This window comes from Coregonus clupeaformis, unplaced genomic scaffold (assembly GCF_020615455.1).
Source record: "Coregonus clupeaformis isolate EN_2021a unplaced genomic scaffold, ASM2061545v1 scaf3758, whole genome shotgun sequence".
In the NCBI taxonomy this organism is placed as follows: Eukaryota; Metazoa; Chordata; class Actinopteri; order Salmoniformes; family Salmonidae; genus Coregonus; species Coregonus clupeaformis.
In genome coordinates this window covers 1-15675 of record NW_025537212.1, presented here as the reverse complement: position 1 = coordinate 15675, position 15675 = coordinate 1, and the positions used below count along the sequence as shown (strand labels likewise).

The 15675-nt window shown below is 43.5% G+C and overlaps 1 protein-coding gene across 1 annotated transcript; it reads right to left on the bottom strand.

Annotated features, from left to right (window-relative positions):
• Window positions 1-11619: 11619 nt before the first annotated feature.
• On the bottom strand, window positions 11620-13104 carry LOC123490367. Its single transcript, XM_045220412.1, has one exon. The coding sequence runs from the start codon at window positions 12985-12987 to the stop codon at window positions 11620-11622; it is 1368 nt and encodes a 455-aa protein (XP_045076347.1). The 5' UTR covers window positions 12988-13104.
• Between the last annotated feature and the right edge of the window lie 2571 nt (window positions 13105-15675).

The following is a 15675-nucleotide window of genomic DNA, read 5'->3' as shown; positions in this document are numbered from 1 at the left end:
ATATACTGCTAATAATGTTAATCGAGAGGGAAAAATACTTCTGGAAATGTACAAAAATAATAGATCATATTCTTGCCTTTGACAGTTTAGATCATTCAAATGTAATAGCTTCAGGGTTGTGGAGGTCATAGTCTCTTATGACGGCTACCAAAGTCCATCCTGCTTTCACCACTCGCTCACACTAGTCCAATATCTTAACCTCTCCCCTACCGGAACCTAATCGAGTAGCTGGCCCGGCACTCACGCAAGATTTGGTTCTGGGTTGCAGAGATTATGGAGGTCAAAACAAGGTCTATGGCTGCGTTTACACAGGCAGCCCAATTCTGATCTTTTCCACTAATTGGTATTTTGACCAATCAGATCAGCTCTTTTTCCAAGAATTGGGCAAACGATCATAATTGGACTGCATGTGCAAACACAGCCTGTCATGCAGGACCTGACCAGGAAAAACTCTGATCTGAAAAACTGTCAAGAACATGGCAAGAACATGATCTATACTACTATTTCCAAAAGTATTTTTCAATAAAGTTTAACATTATTAGCAGTATATTGCAGATGTATTCCCAATAATATACTCCAGCAAGCAAAAGACTGGAAACGGAACAAGGTAAAATCAAATAAACTCCTGCCCTATACCCCACAAGGAAATAGGATGAAAGACTTGATGATGTGTATGTAGGCTATGTTTATTTAGCCTGCTCATTACTGCTATCAGATGGAAGCAGGCTATTTCTGGTGTGCATTTTCAGAGCCTTTGTGTGATGTGTTTCACCTATCAACACCTATGACCAGGTGCTCCTTTGCTCTTCCGTCTCAGTCTACCTCTGGCAGTATCAAATTCTCGGTAAGCAAATCTCCCATTTGCATGCCCTGCGATTTGTTTTCGTTTTATTCAGCTATAGTTTGAGTTTCTGCTTATGTATCTCTCTCTCTCTCTCTCTCTCTCTCTCTCTCTCTCTCTCTCTCTCTCTCTCTCTCTCTCTCTCTCTCTCTCTGTCTCTCTCTCTCTCTGTGTGTCTCTCTCTCTCTCTCTCTCTCTCTCTCTCTCTCTGTGTGTCTCTGTCTCTGTCTCTCTCTTCTGCACAACACTGTACCTCAGTTAGTCTTTGGTACTATTGTTATGTATTGACCTAATGGCTTGTAGACTTTAGAAAAGTGGCATTTGCTTACTGTAGGCTAGTATGTATCCACTATATATTTGGGCTTGCTTTCAATATTAGATAATGAGTTTAACTTGTAGATTTCTGATATTAAATGCTGTACAGTCATATACTTTTTATTCTACTGTAACTGTACTCCATTTACAATCTTGTGGTTGTGATTGTATGGGCACATTATTACTTGTAAGCAGAGTAATAACAATAGCAGTTGTTTTGTGTGTGGCGAAATTGCAAATCTGGAATAGGGGAAAGAGATAAGCAACAGTTTGTTCATTAGGAGAAGATGGAAATGACAAATCCATGGTCTGGACATGGTCACATGATACATTGGGCGCGCTCCTGCTACCTACCATACACATTGCGCCAGCGCAACCGCGCGCAGCTACACCAGAAAAAAAAAGTGTAGCCTCCCGCTCAAGCCATCATCGGCAATGCGCGGACAGACAAGGCGATATTCCTCTGCCCTCCAAAACCAAACGAAGAGCAAACAACAACGCTTTTACCGGTGACACTCTTCGGTAATATAAGGTAGTCCGTTTGTAACGCAAAATGGCTCAAAGCGGATTAAAAGAAGGCTTTTGTGTAATGTGATACTGGGAGACTAGCAGTTCATGTTTCACGGATGTTACAGTTTTTTTGCCTCTGTAGCGTTGTATGTTAGCAATGGATCTCTATCCCTCTTCGGAGTCTGTTATGCGGATAGGGAGGGAGTCGTGCCGTTTGTTCCCCTTGTGCTCTAGCTGTTGATAGCTAGCCTCCAAAGAAAATAACAATGAACTGAATCAAACAGTTTTGTTTTAGGCTTTTACCCTGCTGATATTTTAAAGACACACCCGGGAACATTTTGTATTTGTTGAACGAACCTTTTGTTGAAACTAGACAAACATTTTGGGATCACCAGCTTCTTTGGGCAGTGGTGCATTGAGGCGACACAACAATGGGATTAACTTTGACCATTGACTGAGAATTGTTTTTAAAAGTTAATTTATCTCAGAGAATATAGTGGTGAGTTTTTGGACCGAGCGCATATTTGCGCGAAATTTGGATGACTTGACAATCTACCTGCCTAAATTTGTGGAGAAGACCATTGTGAGGACTCGCCGGACAATCGCATGTGTCCAGTCTAGTTGGTCTGGTCTAGAACGGCTTCATCACTGAAACACGACCACACAAAGCCTGCTAGAAAAACGATGGCGAATGACTCGATGCAAGTAAGTGTCCCCTGTAGCTCAGTTGGTAGAGCATGGCGCTTGCATCGCCAGGGTTGTGGGTTCGTTTCCCACGGGGGGCCAGTATGAAAAATGTATGCACTCACTAACTGTAAGTCGCTCTGGACAGTGGCGGTTTTACACGGAGGCCGGGGGAGGCCCGTGCCTCCCTGGAAATGTCCCTGGCCACCCCTGTGGCCCCCCCGTGCTGACCAAATAAAAAATTATGAATTTATAAATATTTTACACGCGAGCGCCAAAAGCGGAACTAATGCAACGCTCTACACGGCAACGTTCTACACGGGTAAATTAGAGTGGCGCACCCAAAACTGTATCCTGCCATCTGCCTGCCTGCAACGTGTGGTGCTGCTTCGGTGAATGAGAGCTCAGCAACTACTATTTGCGAGAGGAGCTACGATTTGCAGGAGTCGAAGGTAAGCAAAACGATTTAATATCATAAGTGACTTGTTGTTCTTGCACATAGCCTACATGTTCCTTTTGTTCCTCACACATAAATCAAATCAAGTTTTTAAATGTCTGGTCTCGATTTGTTTAGAAATGTAATCATATCTAAGCAAACTCATCGAAGCAGAAGCAAATATCCAAATGTTAGTAGGCTATCCTTGCTAGGTCTACACAATGTTGTGATGTTAACCACGTAACTTCATCCGTCTTGGCTGTTGCATCGCGATAACAAATACATTTTTAGTAAAGTAATCAACAGGTTATCTGCCAGTGTTAAGTAGGGAGGGATGGTTAGGTAACAAAATGTAATGCATGCCCCTACGTTTTTTCTTCTTCTAATAGTTATCATGAAACGAGGAAGGGACATAAAGTCATTTTTTGCCCCAGCAAACAAAAAAGTGAGAGAAACAAATCGAGGTTTTGAGAAAGTTGAGGAAGAGGGAGAGCCAGCATGTGATGAAAGTGAGGGGTCTGACAAAGAGAGGGAAATTCCAGAGGGTGAGGAGGATGAAGAAGAGGGTGAGGAGGATGAAGAAGAGGGTGAGGAGAATGAAGAAGAGGGCGAGGAGAATGAAGAAGAGGGTGAGAAGCATGAAGAAGAAAGCATACAGGGACAGAGAGATGAACAGCCAGAGGGACAGCAAGTGGATCCATGTGGATCAAGTACTGCACCATCAGGTTTGTGATGAGGAAGGTTCTTACTATTTGCAAAGCAATGCAATTACAATGTAATGGTAGGCCTGCTGGGTGTCCTTAAAATGCTGCTTTCTGCTGTTAATTCTTTTTGTGTCAATATGGCTCTGTTTTTTTTTTAAGAAAATACTTTGCCTACATTTTGAAATACATGCAGATATACAGTAAATAAATGTTGTAGTTGTGCCCTATGTTTACTGTCCATCTTCTTCAGATATCAGCAAGTCTAAGTATGACGTACCAGTACAGCCGAACTTGAAGATATTCCCAACCACACTGATGGGGGACAGAAGACGAAGCTTCAGACCAAACTGGTACACTACTCATCCATGGCTTGAGTATTCTGTAATGACGGACTCTACATGTTGCTATGCATGTAGACATTTTAGCACACCAAATGCCCCAGACACCGTTTTTGTTTCAACACCTGGTTTTACAAACAGGAAAAAGGCAACTATGAGAAATGCAGGGTTTTCACTACATGCAAAGTCTGAACGACACAAGTGTGCAATGATCGCATGGAGGGATTATCAAAGAGCTGTTAGAACTGACGCAACACTAACAGATCTCCTTGACAAAGAACACACTAAACAAGTACAAGAAAATCAGGCATACATTAAAACAGTTGGGGAAGTGCTGTTGCTTACAGCTACACAAAACATAGCACAAAGAGGACATGATGAATCTGAAGGGTCCACTAACAAAGGAAACTTTAGGGAAATTCTTAACACAGTTGCTAACCACAACCAACTTGTTAAGAGAAGATTAACTTCCATTCACAATGCAAAGTACACAAGCAAGATCATCCAGAATGAGGTTTTGGGTTGTTTGGCAGAAATAGTTCGGTCTGAAATCATAGAAGAAGTGAAGAAAAGTGAGGTTTTTAGCGTCATGGCAGATGAAACAAAGGATATTTCAAAAAAAGAACAGATGTCCTTCACACTCAGGTACTATTACAATGGGGCCATTAAGGAGAGTTTTCTCCATTTTGAATCTGCAGAGAGGTTAGATGCAGCAGGGCTTACTGGAAAAATAGTACACTTACTGGAACGTTATGGCCTGGACTACAAAAATAACCTCGTAGGCCAAGCGGTACGATGGCGCTGCCCGTTATGAGCGGTAAGCATTCAGGGGTTCAGGCAAGGATCAAAGAACAGGCTAAATTTGCCTTCTACGTCCATTGTAGTGCTCATTGTCTGAATTTAGTGTTAGTTGATGTAGTCAAAAGTGTCCCAGAAACGGAGGAGTTTTTTTTCTTTGTTACAGAGTCTTTATATGTTTACTTCTTCCTCATATGTGCACCCAAAATGGCTGTCTCTCCAAAGAGAAATGTATGGCAGAACCAGAGAGCTGCAACGTTTAAGCGACACACGTTGGTCATGCCGATTTCTAGCCCTACGTAATATCATGGACACTCTACCTGCCCTTAAACGACTACTGCAAGAGATTGCTCAAGAACGTCATGGTGAAAGAACTGTTGAGGCCCGAGGTCTTCTTGCTCAAATTGACCTAGAATTTGTTGTGCATCTTGTTACTCTGCGTAAGTTGTTTGGGGAGACAAAGCTATTGTCTGACATGTTACAGTCACAAACTGTTGATCTGTCAAGTGCTGTTGACTTAGTAAATGCTTTAGTCCTGACATTGAAAGACCACAGGCAGGAGTCTTTCTTTGATGAGTTGTGGGATGAAGCATTGAATATTTGTGAGCAGTGTGATTCTGCAACAAGGTCAGTGGCGAAACGTCAGAAAATGCTGAGCTCTAGACTCAGTGGCTACTGCACGCTAAGCACTGTTGGTCAGAGGGAGGTAGAACGTGACAAAGATATGTTTCTCACATCATTTTTCTATCCTGTAATTGACAGCATGCTCAATGAGTTGAACAGACGTTTCTCCAATAAAACTGTGAGCTCATGAGAAGCATACAGTCTCTCAGTCCCCAGAGTGATACCTTTTTAAAGGAGAGCAATGTTTTTTCATTTGGCCGTTTGTATAATGCAGACATTGATGATTTAGGGCATGAGCTCCATCAATTTAAGAGAGTTTTGGACAGAAAAATACAGAGTGGTGAAGTCAAAAAGCCATGCAGTACAGTTGAGCTGGTTTGTTTTATTGAGCCATACAGGGAAGTTTTCTTTGAGCTCTTTAGACTGTGCAAGATTGCTGTAACCCTTCCTGTAAGCTCAGCCTCTGCGAACGCAGTTTCTCCACACTGAAACTGATAAAAACCTTCCTGCGGTCCACCACTAGTGATGAGAGACTCAGTGATCTTGGTGTCCTGAGCATAGAGTCCAGAAGGGCCAAGGCTCTGGATCTTGATGTATTTGTGGACCGTTTTGCCAGACAGCACAACCGCCGTATCCTGTTGCTGTAGTGTATCTATATGATATATACGCTAGTAGCGTATGAGTGCCGCTGTGAGGAAAAAAGAGATATAATGAACAATAAAACAACAAGCTTGAGCTTCTTAAGACACGGTGGGTTTATCTGTTCTCAATACCACCGGTAAAATGAATGGAGTTAGTCTGGTGTCCACATGAAGTTACGTGTGTAGACAAATAGTCTGGTGTCCATATGAAGTTACATGTGTAGACAGAGACAGTCTGGTGTCCATATGAAGTTACATGTGTAGACAGAGAGTCTGGTGTCCATATGAAGTTAGATGTGTAGACAAAGAGTCTGGTGTCCATGTGAAGTTACATGTGTAGACAGAGACAGTCTGGTGCCCATATGAAGTTAAATGTGTAAACAAAGACAGTCTGGTGTCCATATGAAGTTACATGTGTAGACAGAGACAGTCTGGTGCCCATATGAAGTTACATGTGTAGACAAAGAGTCTGGTGTCCACATGAAGTTACATGTGTAGACAGAGAGTCTGGTGTCCATATGAAGTTAGATGTGTAGACAAAGTCTGGTGTCCATGTGAAGTTAGATGTGTAGACAAAGAGTCTGGTGTCCATGTGAAGTTACATGTGTAGACAGAGACAGTCTGGTGTCCACATGAAGTTACATGTGTAGACAAAGAGTCTGGTGTCCATATGAAGTTAGATGTGTAGACAAAGAGTCTGGTGTCCATATGAAGTTACATGTGTAGACAGAGAGTCTGGTGTCCATATGAAGTTAGATGTGTAGACAAAGAGTCTGGTGTCCATGTGAAGTTACATGTGTAGACAGAGACAGTCTGGTGCCCATATGAAGTTAAATGTGTAAACAAAGACAGTCTGGTGTCCATATGAAGTTACATGTGTAGACAGAGACAGTCTGGTGCCCATATGAAGTTACATGTGTAGACAAAGAGTCTGGTGTCCATATGAAGTTACATGTGTAAACAGAGACGGTCTGGGGTCCATATGAAGTTAGATGTGTAGACAAAGACAGTCTGGTGTCCACATGAAGTTACATGTGTCTACTTAGATGAACCCACCGTGTCTTAAGAAGCTGAAGCTTGTTTTATTTTTCATTTTACATCATCTATCTTTTTTTCCTCACAGTACCAGTAGTTCCACACACTACTAGAGTGTATGTATTGTAACGGTTTTGACTTGAGGTTATTTATAGGGGTGCCAGGTAGGTTGTGCCTACCAGAGAAAGCATGGGTTTCTCCTTTTAGTTTGGGAGGGAATGAGTCCCATCTGGTCCGTCAAGTCACACCAATACAAAGGACTTATGTAAAAGTCAAGATGGAAATATACTTTTCATAAACCCCTTAAAACCTTGGAAAGAACTTCAAACAAGTGTATTCTTTTGCGTGGTTGTATTAACAACATAAATGATCACACACACCCACACACAACAATATAACAAATCAATGCACTTATGTTCATTTAGAAATGTCCTGTACCTCGGCCATAAAAAGAGTCCAGCCCGGTAAATAAGTTCAGTGACTCAAGTGACCTTAGTCCCGCAACGTTTGTCCGTAGCATAAACCCAGTATATTCATACACTCAAAATAACACTTATTTTGTAACACAACTATAAAGCGTATCAAAGACTACCCAAAGAATAATACGTCCTCACAACTACATAAATCACAGTATACATCACCCCAAACAAATGAAATACCGTGTACAAAAAGTTGTAGTCAGTCGGTCAGTCAGATAATCCGCCAACAGCTCTCCAGCGGAGAAAAGGCCACGAAAACCAACGGAGAAAGTTGTAGTCAGTCGGTCAGTCAGACAATCCGCCAACAGCTCCCCAGCGGAGAAAAGGCCACGAAAACCAACGGAGAGTTGTAGTCCACAGACGCACAGAGTGGATCCAATCCTGGGTAAACTCGCTTTAAGGCTACAAAACACACTGTAAGGCAACAAAACAAACGTCATGGCGAAGCTTCATCAACTGAAGGTAGTACACATCCTCATTCATGTCTCAATCACAACTTCCCCTTTTGCGCAGCTGATGCTGGCTATTTAATGAGGAATTAAAGGGGAAGCGCCCTATTAGAAGGAGAAGCACTGAGACGGTTCAGAAATATTCAGGGCCGTCACACACCCCCTCCCCCGGAAAAAGCCGACCACCGCCCGGGAAGGCAGATCCTGGTCGGGGAAACCGAGAAAGGTCTCCTCATCACTTTCCTCTACAAAAATATTCATTACTTTTTGGCGCTCACGCTCCTCAGCTGAGGGGTCACAGGCATTAAGCCGTGAGACTTCTGGGTCTGGGAATCCGAGAAAAGTCTCCTTACTTTCCTCTTCAAAGATCTCCAGGACCTTGCGGCGCTCAATCTCCTCCAATTCCTCAGCCGAGGGGTAACAGGCCTTAAGGCGTGAGACATGGACAACGCGCATATCTTCACCTGTGTCCTCTTTCACCACTCGGTAGTTCACAGGGCCCATCTGCTCCACAATCCTATATGGTCCTTGCCATTTAGGAGCGAGCTTGGCCGAGAAGAATTGTTCAGCTTTCGAGTAAGGATGAGAGCGAAGCCACACCCGATCACGAAGCTGGAACTGCATGTCTCGTCTGTTCTTATCATAATTTCTCTTCTGCTTGAGTCGAGCCTGGATCATGTTCCTTGAGACAAGAGCTCTCAAGTCGTGGAGATGGACTACCTGGTCATAGCAAGCAGCGTCTGGAGTAAGCTGCTGGGGCTGTAGCACCATATCCAAGGGTCCTCGGAGGAGACGACTTAAGTTCAGCTCTGCAGGTGTGACTCCAGTGGACTCTTGCACAGCAGAATTCAGGGCAAATCGAAACTCGTGAAGGTGCTTGTCCCAGTGTTTGTGCTGGGTCCCTACATAGGAAGCAACCATTGTCTTCAAGGTTCGATTTACTCTCTCAGTGAGGTTGGTCTGTGGGTGATAGGCTGTGGTCAACTTCTGTCTCAGGTTCCATCTTTGGCAGGTCTCTCCAAAGAGATCAGAGACAAATTGGGAACCTCGATCAGACAGGATGTAATCAGGCACTCCCCAGCGAGTCAAGATCTCTTTCGTAAGGATGTTAGAGACGGTCCTCGCTGTGGCCTGACGAGGGCAAAGAGCTCAACCCACTTGGAATAGTAATCAACAAAAACAAGCATGTACACATTCTGATTGGAGCTTCTAGGAAATGGACCCATCAAATCCACTCCTAACATTTCCCAAGGTCGGGTAACCACAGTTTGCTGCAACTTGCCAGCAGGTTTTCTACCTTCTGGTTTGTACATTTGACAAACCTGACAGTTTCGGATATGTGACTTCACATCCATACTCAGATGTGGCCAGTACAGTAATGCTTGCAAACGTTTGTAGGTTTTGAACCTGCCCAAATGACCAGCTAATGGGTCTTCATGGAAATGTTGAAGCAGTTGAAGGCGTAGAGTTTCAGGTATGTACATTTGGTAGAGTGTTCTGTGAGGTAGTTGTACAACTCGGTAGACTTTGTCTTCAATGATGGTCAGCTTTGTGGTAGGGTTGACCATCTTTTCTCCATCTTCCAGGATAGTCTGGTACAAAGCCTGTACTTCTGGATCATCCTGTTGGGCTTTCCAAATGACCTCATCAGAGATGGGAAAGTCAGTTTTGGGTGAGTCTCGACTGCTAGACAGGACAGTAGCACATGTAAGATGAGGGCCACCATTACCACAAGCAGGAGCTCTGGATAAGGCATCTGGAACAGTGTTGTATTTTCCTTTCCTGTATTCTACTGCAAAGGTGAACTCTTGCAACCGTAGAGCCCATCTGATGAGCCTGGTGCTTGGTTTGTTGGTCTTGAACACCCACACAAGGGAGGAATGGTCAGTGACCACAGTGAAGTGTCTTCCCTCCAGGTAGTACCTCCACTTTTCCAAAGCCCAGACAACTGCAAGGCACTCTTGCTCGGTTGTGGAGTAGTTCCGTTCTGCTCCATTCAATGTCCGACTGGCGAACGCTAGCACTTCTTCAGTACCAAGTCCAGTCTGTTGGACTAGGACAGCACCAAGTCCAACATCACTTGCATCAGTGTAAACAACAAAAGGGAAATCAAAGTTGGGATAACCCAAAATGGGAGGTGTGACGAGGTGTCGTTTCAGGGTTTCAAAGGAGTTCTGGCACTCTGCCGTCCATCGGAATTTCGCTCCTTTTCGCTTCAACCCGTTGAGGGGTTCTGCCACCTGGGAGAAGTTCCACACAAACCGATGGTACCATCCAGCCATCCCAAGGAACCGTTGAAGGGCCTTGAGTGTGGTTGGCACAGGGAAGTCTTGTACAGCCTTGGTCTTTTCAGGATCCACATGAATACCATCACAAGACACAATATGGCCAAGGAACTTCAGGGAGGTTTGGCAGAAGTTGCTCTTCTTCATGTTCACTGTCAGACCAGCTTCTCTTAGCTTGTCCAACACTGCTTGAAGGTCTTGAAAGTGTTGCTCTCTGTTCTGGGAGTAGATAATTATATCGTCCAGGTAGACGAAACATATCTTCCCTTTGAGCTCACCTAACGCAATCTCCATGAGTCTTTGGAAAGTGGCAGGTGCATTCTTTAATCCAAAAGGCATCACCTTAAAGGAAAACAAGCCCTCAGCACAGACAAAAGCAGTCTTGTCCTTGCTTTCCTGGTCCATCTCAACCTGCCAATAGCCACTATTGAGGTCAAGGGTAGTGAACACAACAGCGCCAGACAATGACTCCAGGATCTCGTGGATGGTGGGAAGAGGATAGGCATCAGTCTGGGAAACATTGTTGGTCTTCCTATAGTCCACACAAAATCTAAGACCACCGGTCTTTTTTTGGAATGAGGACAACAGGAGCAGCCCAGGGAGAGGAGGAACGTTCTATTATATCTTGTGTCAACATATCATTAATGAGTCCCTTTTGGATGATTAGCTTCGCTGGGGACAAACGATATGGCTTTTGCTTGATCGGCATTTCCTGTGTAAGGAATATTTTGTGCTTCAGGAGTCCGGTGCGTCCCTAGCTTTGAAGTACACACATCAGCATTATTCTGCAGCTGTTCCAACAGCCTTAACTCCTCTGGCTGTTCCAGCTGAGCTCTTCTTACAGCCTGTAAAAGGAGATCATCAGAAGGATTACCCAGGGTTAGTGGTACCGTAGCAACGGCAGAGAAGACTGCCACATTTGGACCCCAATCATGTAACTTTGTAACTTCTGATTGGAAGAAATGCTTCTTGCTCGGATTGTTTGGAAACCAGTAGCAATTGTGTGCGATATCAATCTGGACACCGCTGAAGTACATAAAATCAATTCCCAACACGACAGGAAAAGCAAGGTTCTTGGTTTGTAGGATAACCGAAGGAATCATATAGGAGCGGTTACACAGGCGGAACTCCACCTCACTCCATCCAAGTGGTCGTTTAGCCTCACCGTCAGCCAGATACAGTGGACCTTCTGTCCACGGCTTCAAGTTGTATTTTGGACCTTGAACCTCCTTCCACAGTTTCTCATTGAGCAGTGTGTAGGATGACCCGGTGTCCAGGATGGCTCTTCCTGTCCATGGGCCTATGGACAGGGGTAACACCAGCTGGTGTGGTATTAACTGAAAGGAAGGGGATGTCGGGCGGGCGTAGGCAGTGACTCTTGAGGTTTCAGCTCTGGTCAAAGCACCCAGAGTAGGATGGTTGTTCCTGCGAAGTGTGTTAGGTGTGTTGGCCTGTTGTGATTTGTGGTTTCTGGAAGGGTTTACTTGATACGGTCTTGGACATGTAGCTGAAGAATGTCCCTTTTGGCTACATCTCCAACAGAACATGGGAGGGTCTTGGCTGGAGACTCTGGCTGTGGTTGATGATCTGGCTTGGGTAACTGTTTGGGTGTCTGTTTCTTTCTCTGTTCATATTGCTGTTGGCATTCTCTGTCCTTCTCGAACTGCTGTCCCAGGCGAACCAGTCCATCGACAGTGGTGACTCTTTCTCTGAGTTGACTGGCTAGTAGTGGGTTGATGTTCTTCAAGATCAACTTAATGACCTCTTCCTCCTCAATGCCAGGTTTCCACCTTCTGCACAGGGAGTGGTAACCGTATGCAAAGTCACGGATATTCTCATTCTCCCTTTGCACTCGATTCCTGACTCTGTCTGCCAGCTCATCTGTGTAGTCCTCAGACAGAAATGCAGAGGAAAACTTGGCCTCAAAGTCAGCCCAGGAGGTAGTGGTGAGACGTGCCACATCCCACCAGTCTCGAGCTGTCCCATGCAACACATTCCTCAATGTGGCAAGGAGTTCTTCGTCAGCCAGGGGATTGAGGGCAAGAAAGTCATGACATCTTTCCAGATACATTAGCGGATCAGGACTGTCATCCTTTTTCCCAAAGGTGGGAAATTGCAATTTAATGGGCATCGCTCCCACATGACGTCTACTCAAATCACCATGAACAAAAGAGCTAGGAGGGATTGAGGAAGTAGAGGGTGAGGGAGTTATGGGACCATGAAAATGAACACCAGGATGCATGGTGGATTGCATCCTGCAAGGGGTGGCTGCAGCATGGCCTTGTCTTGGCTGTTCTGAGGTGCCCGCTTGGCCCTCAGTGGTCTGAACAGAAGTGGACACAAGAGAAGCTCTGTGCAAGGAGTTGTGCCTAATGGAGGCCATGTCAACAGACACATCATCCAACATTTTAACACAATTAGAGAGCGCTGTCTGCAAGTGGTCTACAGTGTTAACCAGGGGAGAAAATACAGAATTGACGTCCTTGAGGACCTCAGTGTGATGATGTTGCAGGCGCCACTGGAGAGTGGCAGTGAGTTGGCTTTGTTGGTAGTCAAACTGCCTGTCCATGGCACCAGTAATTTCCTGTCTTCCACTCTCACTGAGCTCTGTCAGAGTGTGAGTTAGAGTACTCAGTGAGTTTCTGAATTCCATGGCACTCTGTTGTTGCTCTACACTCAGACATTTGAATTTATGATGGATTAGAGTTTGGAGATGTTGTTGAGTCTTACGAATATCAAGGATGTCACCTTGAAGTTGTAAGACTACAACCTCTGGAGATAAACCAGACAATGGAGGAAGGTTGGGCGTCAGAGGGAGGGCTAGCTCAGTACTTTCACACAGATCCATGTCAATAAGTGAGTTACTAGTTAGACCTGTGGCCTGTGGTCCAGACCGAGCATTTAGATTCCCAGGGCTCTGGCCCAAATCAACTCCATTATTTCCAGTCACATTATGATTTGTATTGTTGGCTCGGTAGTCAGAATGGCCTGTGTATTCCCATTGACTGGTAGGATATGGATGAGCACATTTTCTTGTAGTGAATCCATTATTTTAATTCCACTCAAAAGATTTGCTTTGGTTAGTTCTCAATGTTGAGGTCCCATCTGGGGTGCCATTTTTTTATGTAACGGTTTTGACTTGAGGTTATTTATAGGGGTGCCAGGTAGGTTGTGCCTACCAGAGAAAGCATGGGTTTCTCCTTTTAGTTTGGGAGGGAATGAGTCCCATCTGGTCCGTCAAGTCACACCAATACAAAGGACTTATGTAAAAGTCAAGATGGAAATATACTTTTCATAAACCCCCTTAAAACCTTGGAAAGAACTTCAAACAAGTGTATTCTTTTGCGTGGTTGTATTAACAACATAAATGATCACACACACCCACACACAACAATATAACAAATCAATGCACTTATGTTCATTTAGAAATGTCCTGTACCTCGGCCATAAAAAGAGTCCAGCCCGGTAAATAAGTTCAGTGACTCAAGTGACCTTAGTCCCGCAACGTTTGTCCGTAGCATAAACCCAGTATATTCATACACTCAAAATAACACTTATTTTGTAACACAACTATAAAGCGTATCAAAGACTACCCAAAGAATAATACGTCCTCACAACTACATAAATCACAGTATACATCACCCCAAACAAATGAAATACCGTGTACAAAAAAGTTGTAGTCAGTCGGTCAGTCAGACAATCCGCCAACAGCTCCCCAGCGGAGAAAAGGCCACGAAAACCAACGGAGAGTTGTAGTCCACAGACGCACAGAGTGGATCCAATCCTGGGTAAACTCGCTTTAAGGCTACAAAACACACTGTAAGGCAACAAAACAAACGTCATGGCGAAGCTTCATCAACTGAAGGTAGTACACATCCTCATTCATGTCTCAATCACAACTTCCCCTTTTGCGCAGCTGATGCTGGCTATTTAATGAGGAATTAAAGGGGAAGCGCCCTATTAGAAGGAGAAGCACTGAGACGGTTCAGAAATATTCAGGGCCGTCACAGTATGTTTGTATGTATGTATATATATCCCACCAATCCTCTCTCAAGAGGTTTTCAAAAGGGGCAAACTCATGTCTCAAGACCTGCTTCTGTTGGTTCCCCTCTCCTGCCTGTAACTTTCCATCCACATCCCCAAAGTTTTGTGGCCCATTATGACATCACTCCATTAAGTGATTGCTGCATGTACTGCTCTAAGGAAACACTTCTCTCTCTCTCTCTCTCTCTCTCTCTCTCTCTCTCGATAGATAGATAGAGTTTATGATTTTATTCTTTTGAATTATCTCTGCCAAACATCTATGTACTACAAATCTTCAAGCTCCACAGATGTTTTATGGCATCCACTAAACCTCTTTAGATATTTGTAAATTATACAGTGTGATACCTTTCAACGAAAGTTTATTTTATTTTTTACCAACTATGATTTTTCCTTTTGAAAACAAGCAAAGCAAGAAAAAAAGAAACAAAATCACTCCAATCATTGCACACTTGTGTCGTTCAGACTTTGCAGGTCCAGCTTTGACATGATGATCTAACTAACACTAATATTGTAACTAATATTGTAACTGAAATATGTATGATCCTATGATGAGCGATTGCTTACTTCCCTTTCACTCTTAAAAAATTACTGAAAAAAATGTGTATAAAAAGGTATATGTAGTATATGTTTGTTTAGTGAGCATTCATGCTGTCATTTTTTCCTAATGTGAACTATGGTGTAAATGTGCTGTCCTAAATGGACTTGCCCATATTGTTGTAAAGCCTTTTTTGTACACCTGCTCATCAACTGACAGTGAAGTACACAAAGACACAGACACACACACACACACACACACACAGACACCTGTAATATTCTTGTTTTCATGTTGTTGCTGATATCCATCAGTGTTGTTCATATTGCTACATTGTGTTGACATGATTGTTGCTTTTAAACGAATGTTAACTTAATGTTTATTGTCTGCATCCTATTGGACTACTGGATGTTAATGTGTAACACGTTTCCCCTGTTTATGTGCTTTAGCAATACTGTATGTCAATATGGTCATGCTAGTAAAGCCTCTTTGAATTGAATTTCTTTTCTGATTTGGTTTATTTTACCTAAATGGATACAGGGTAGTGTGTTTTGTTTATAAATCACTCAGAAAGTTTTCTTTCTTAAAACAAAATGTGGAATCAACTGTCCACAGTAGTGGGGCTTCCATAAATAGGAAATGGCACATTGTTGTACCCTTTGTTGTATCCTGGAGTTTTGTTCACATTGAATATGAACCCTGTATTTGTACCCTGTACTTTTTTATTTTTTTTTATTTATTTATTTTTTCATTTTTATGGCACTATCTCTCTTGCATCTGCACTCTTGTACAAAATACGTGTTATAATAAATGTCATATGATTTTAAAGTAAAATCAAGTTTATAATCTTTGAATATCATGTGTTGCCAGTTTTTTTATGTGTGCCCCCCTGATTAAACACTGGCCCCTCCTTGGCCCCCCCTAGTAAAATGTGTCTAGAGCCGCCACTGGCTCTGGATA

Coding starts and splice junctions, on each gene's coding strand:
- LOC123490367 (XM_045220412.1), bottom strand. CDS start 12,987: ATGGATCTGTGTGAAAGTACTGAGCTAGCCCTCCCTCTGACGCCCAAC.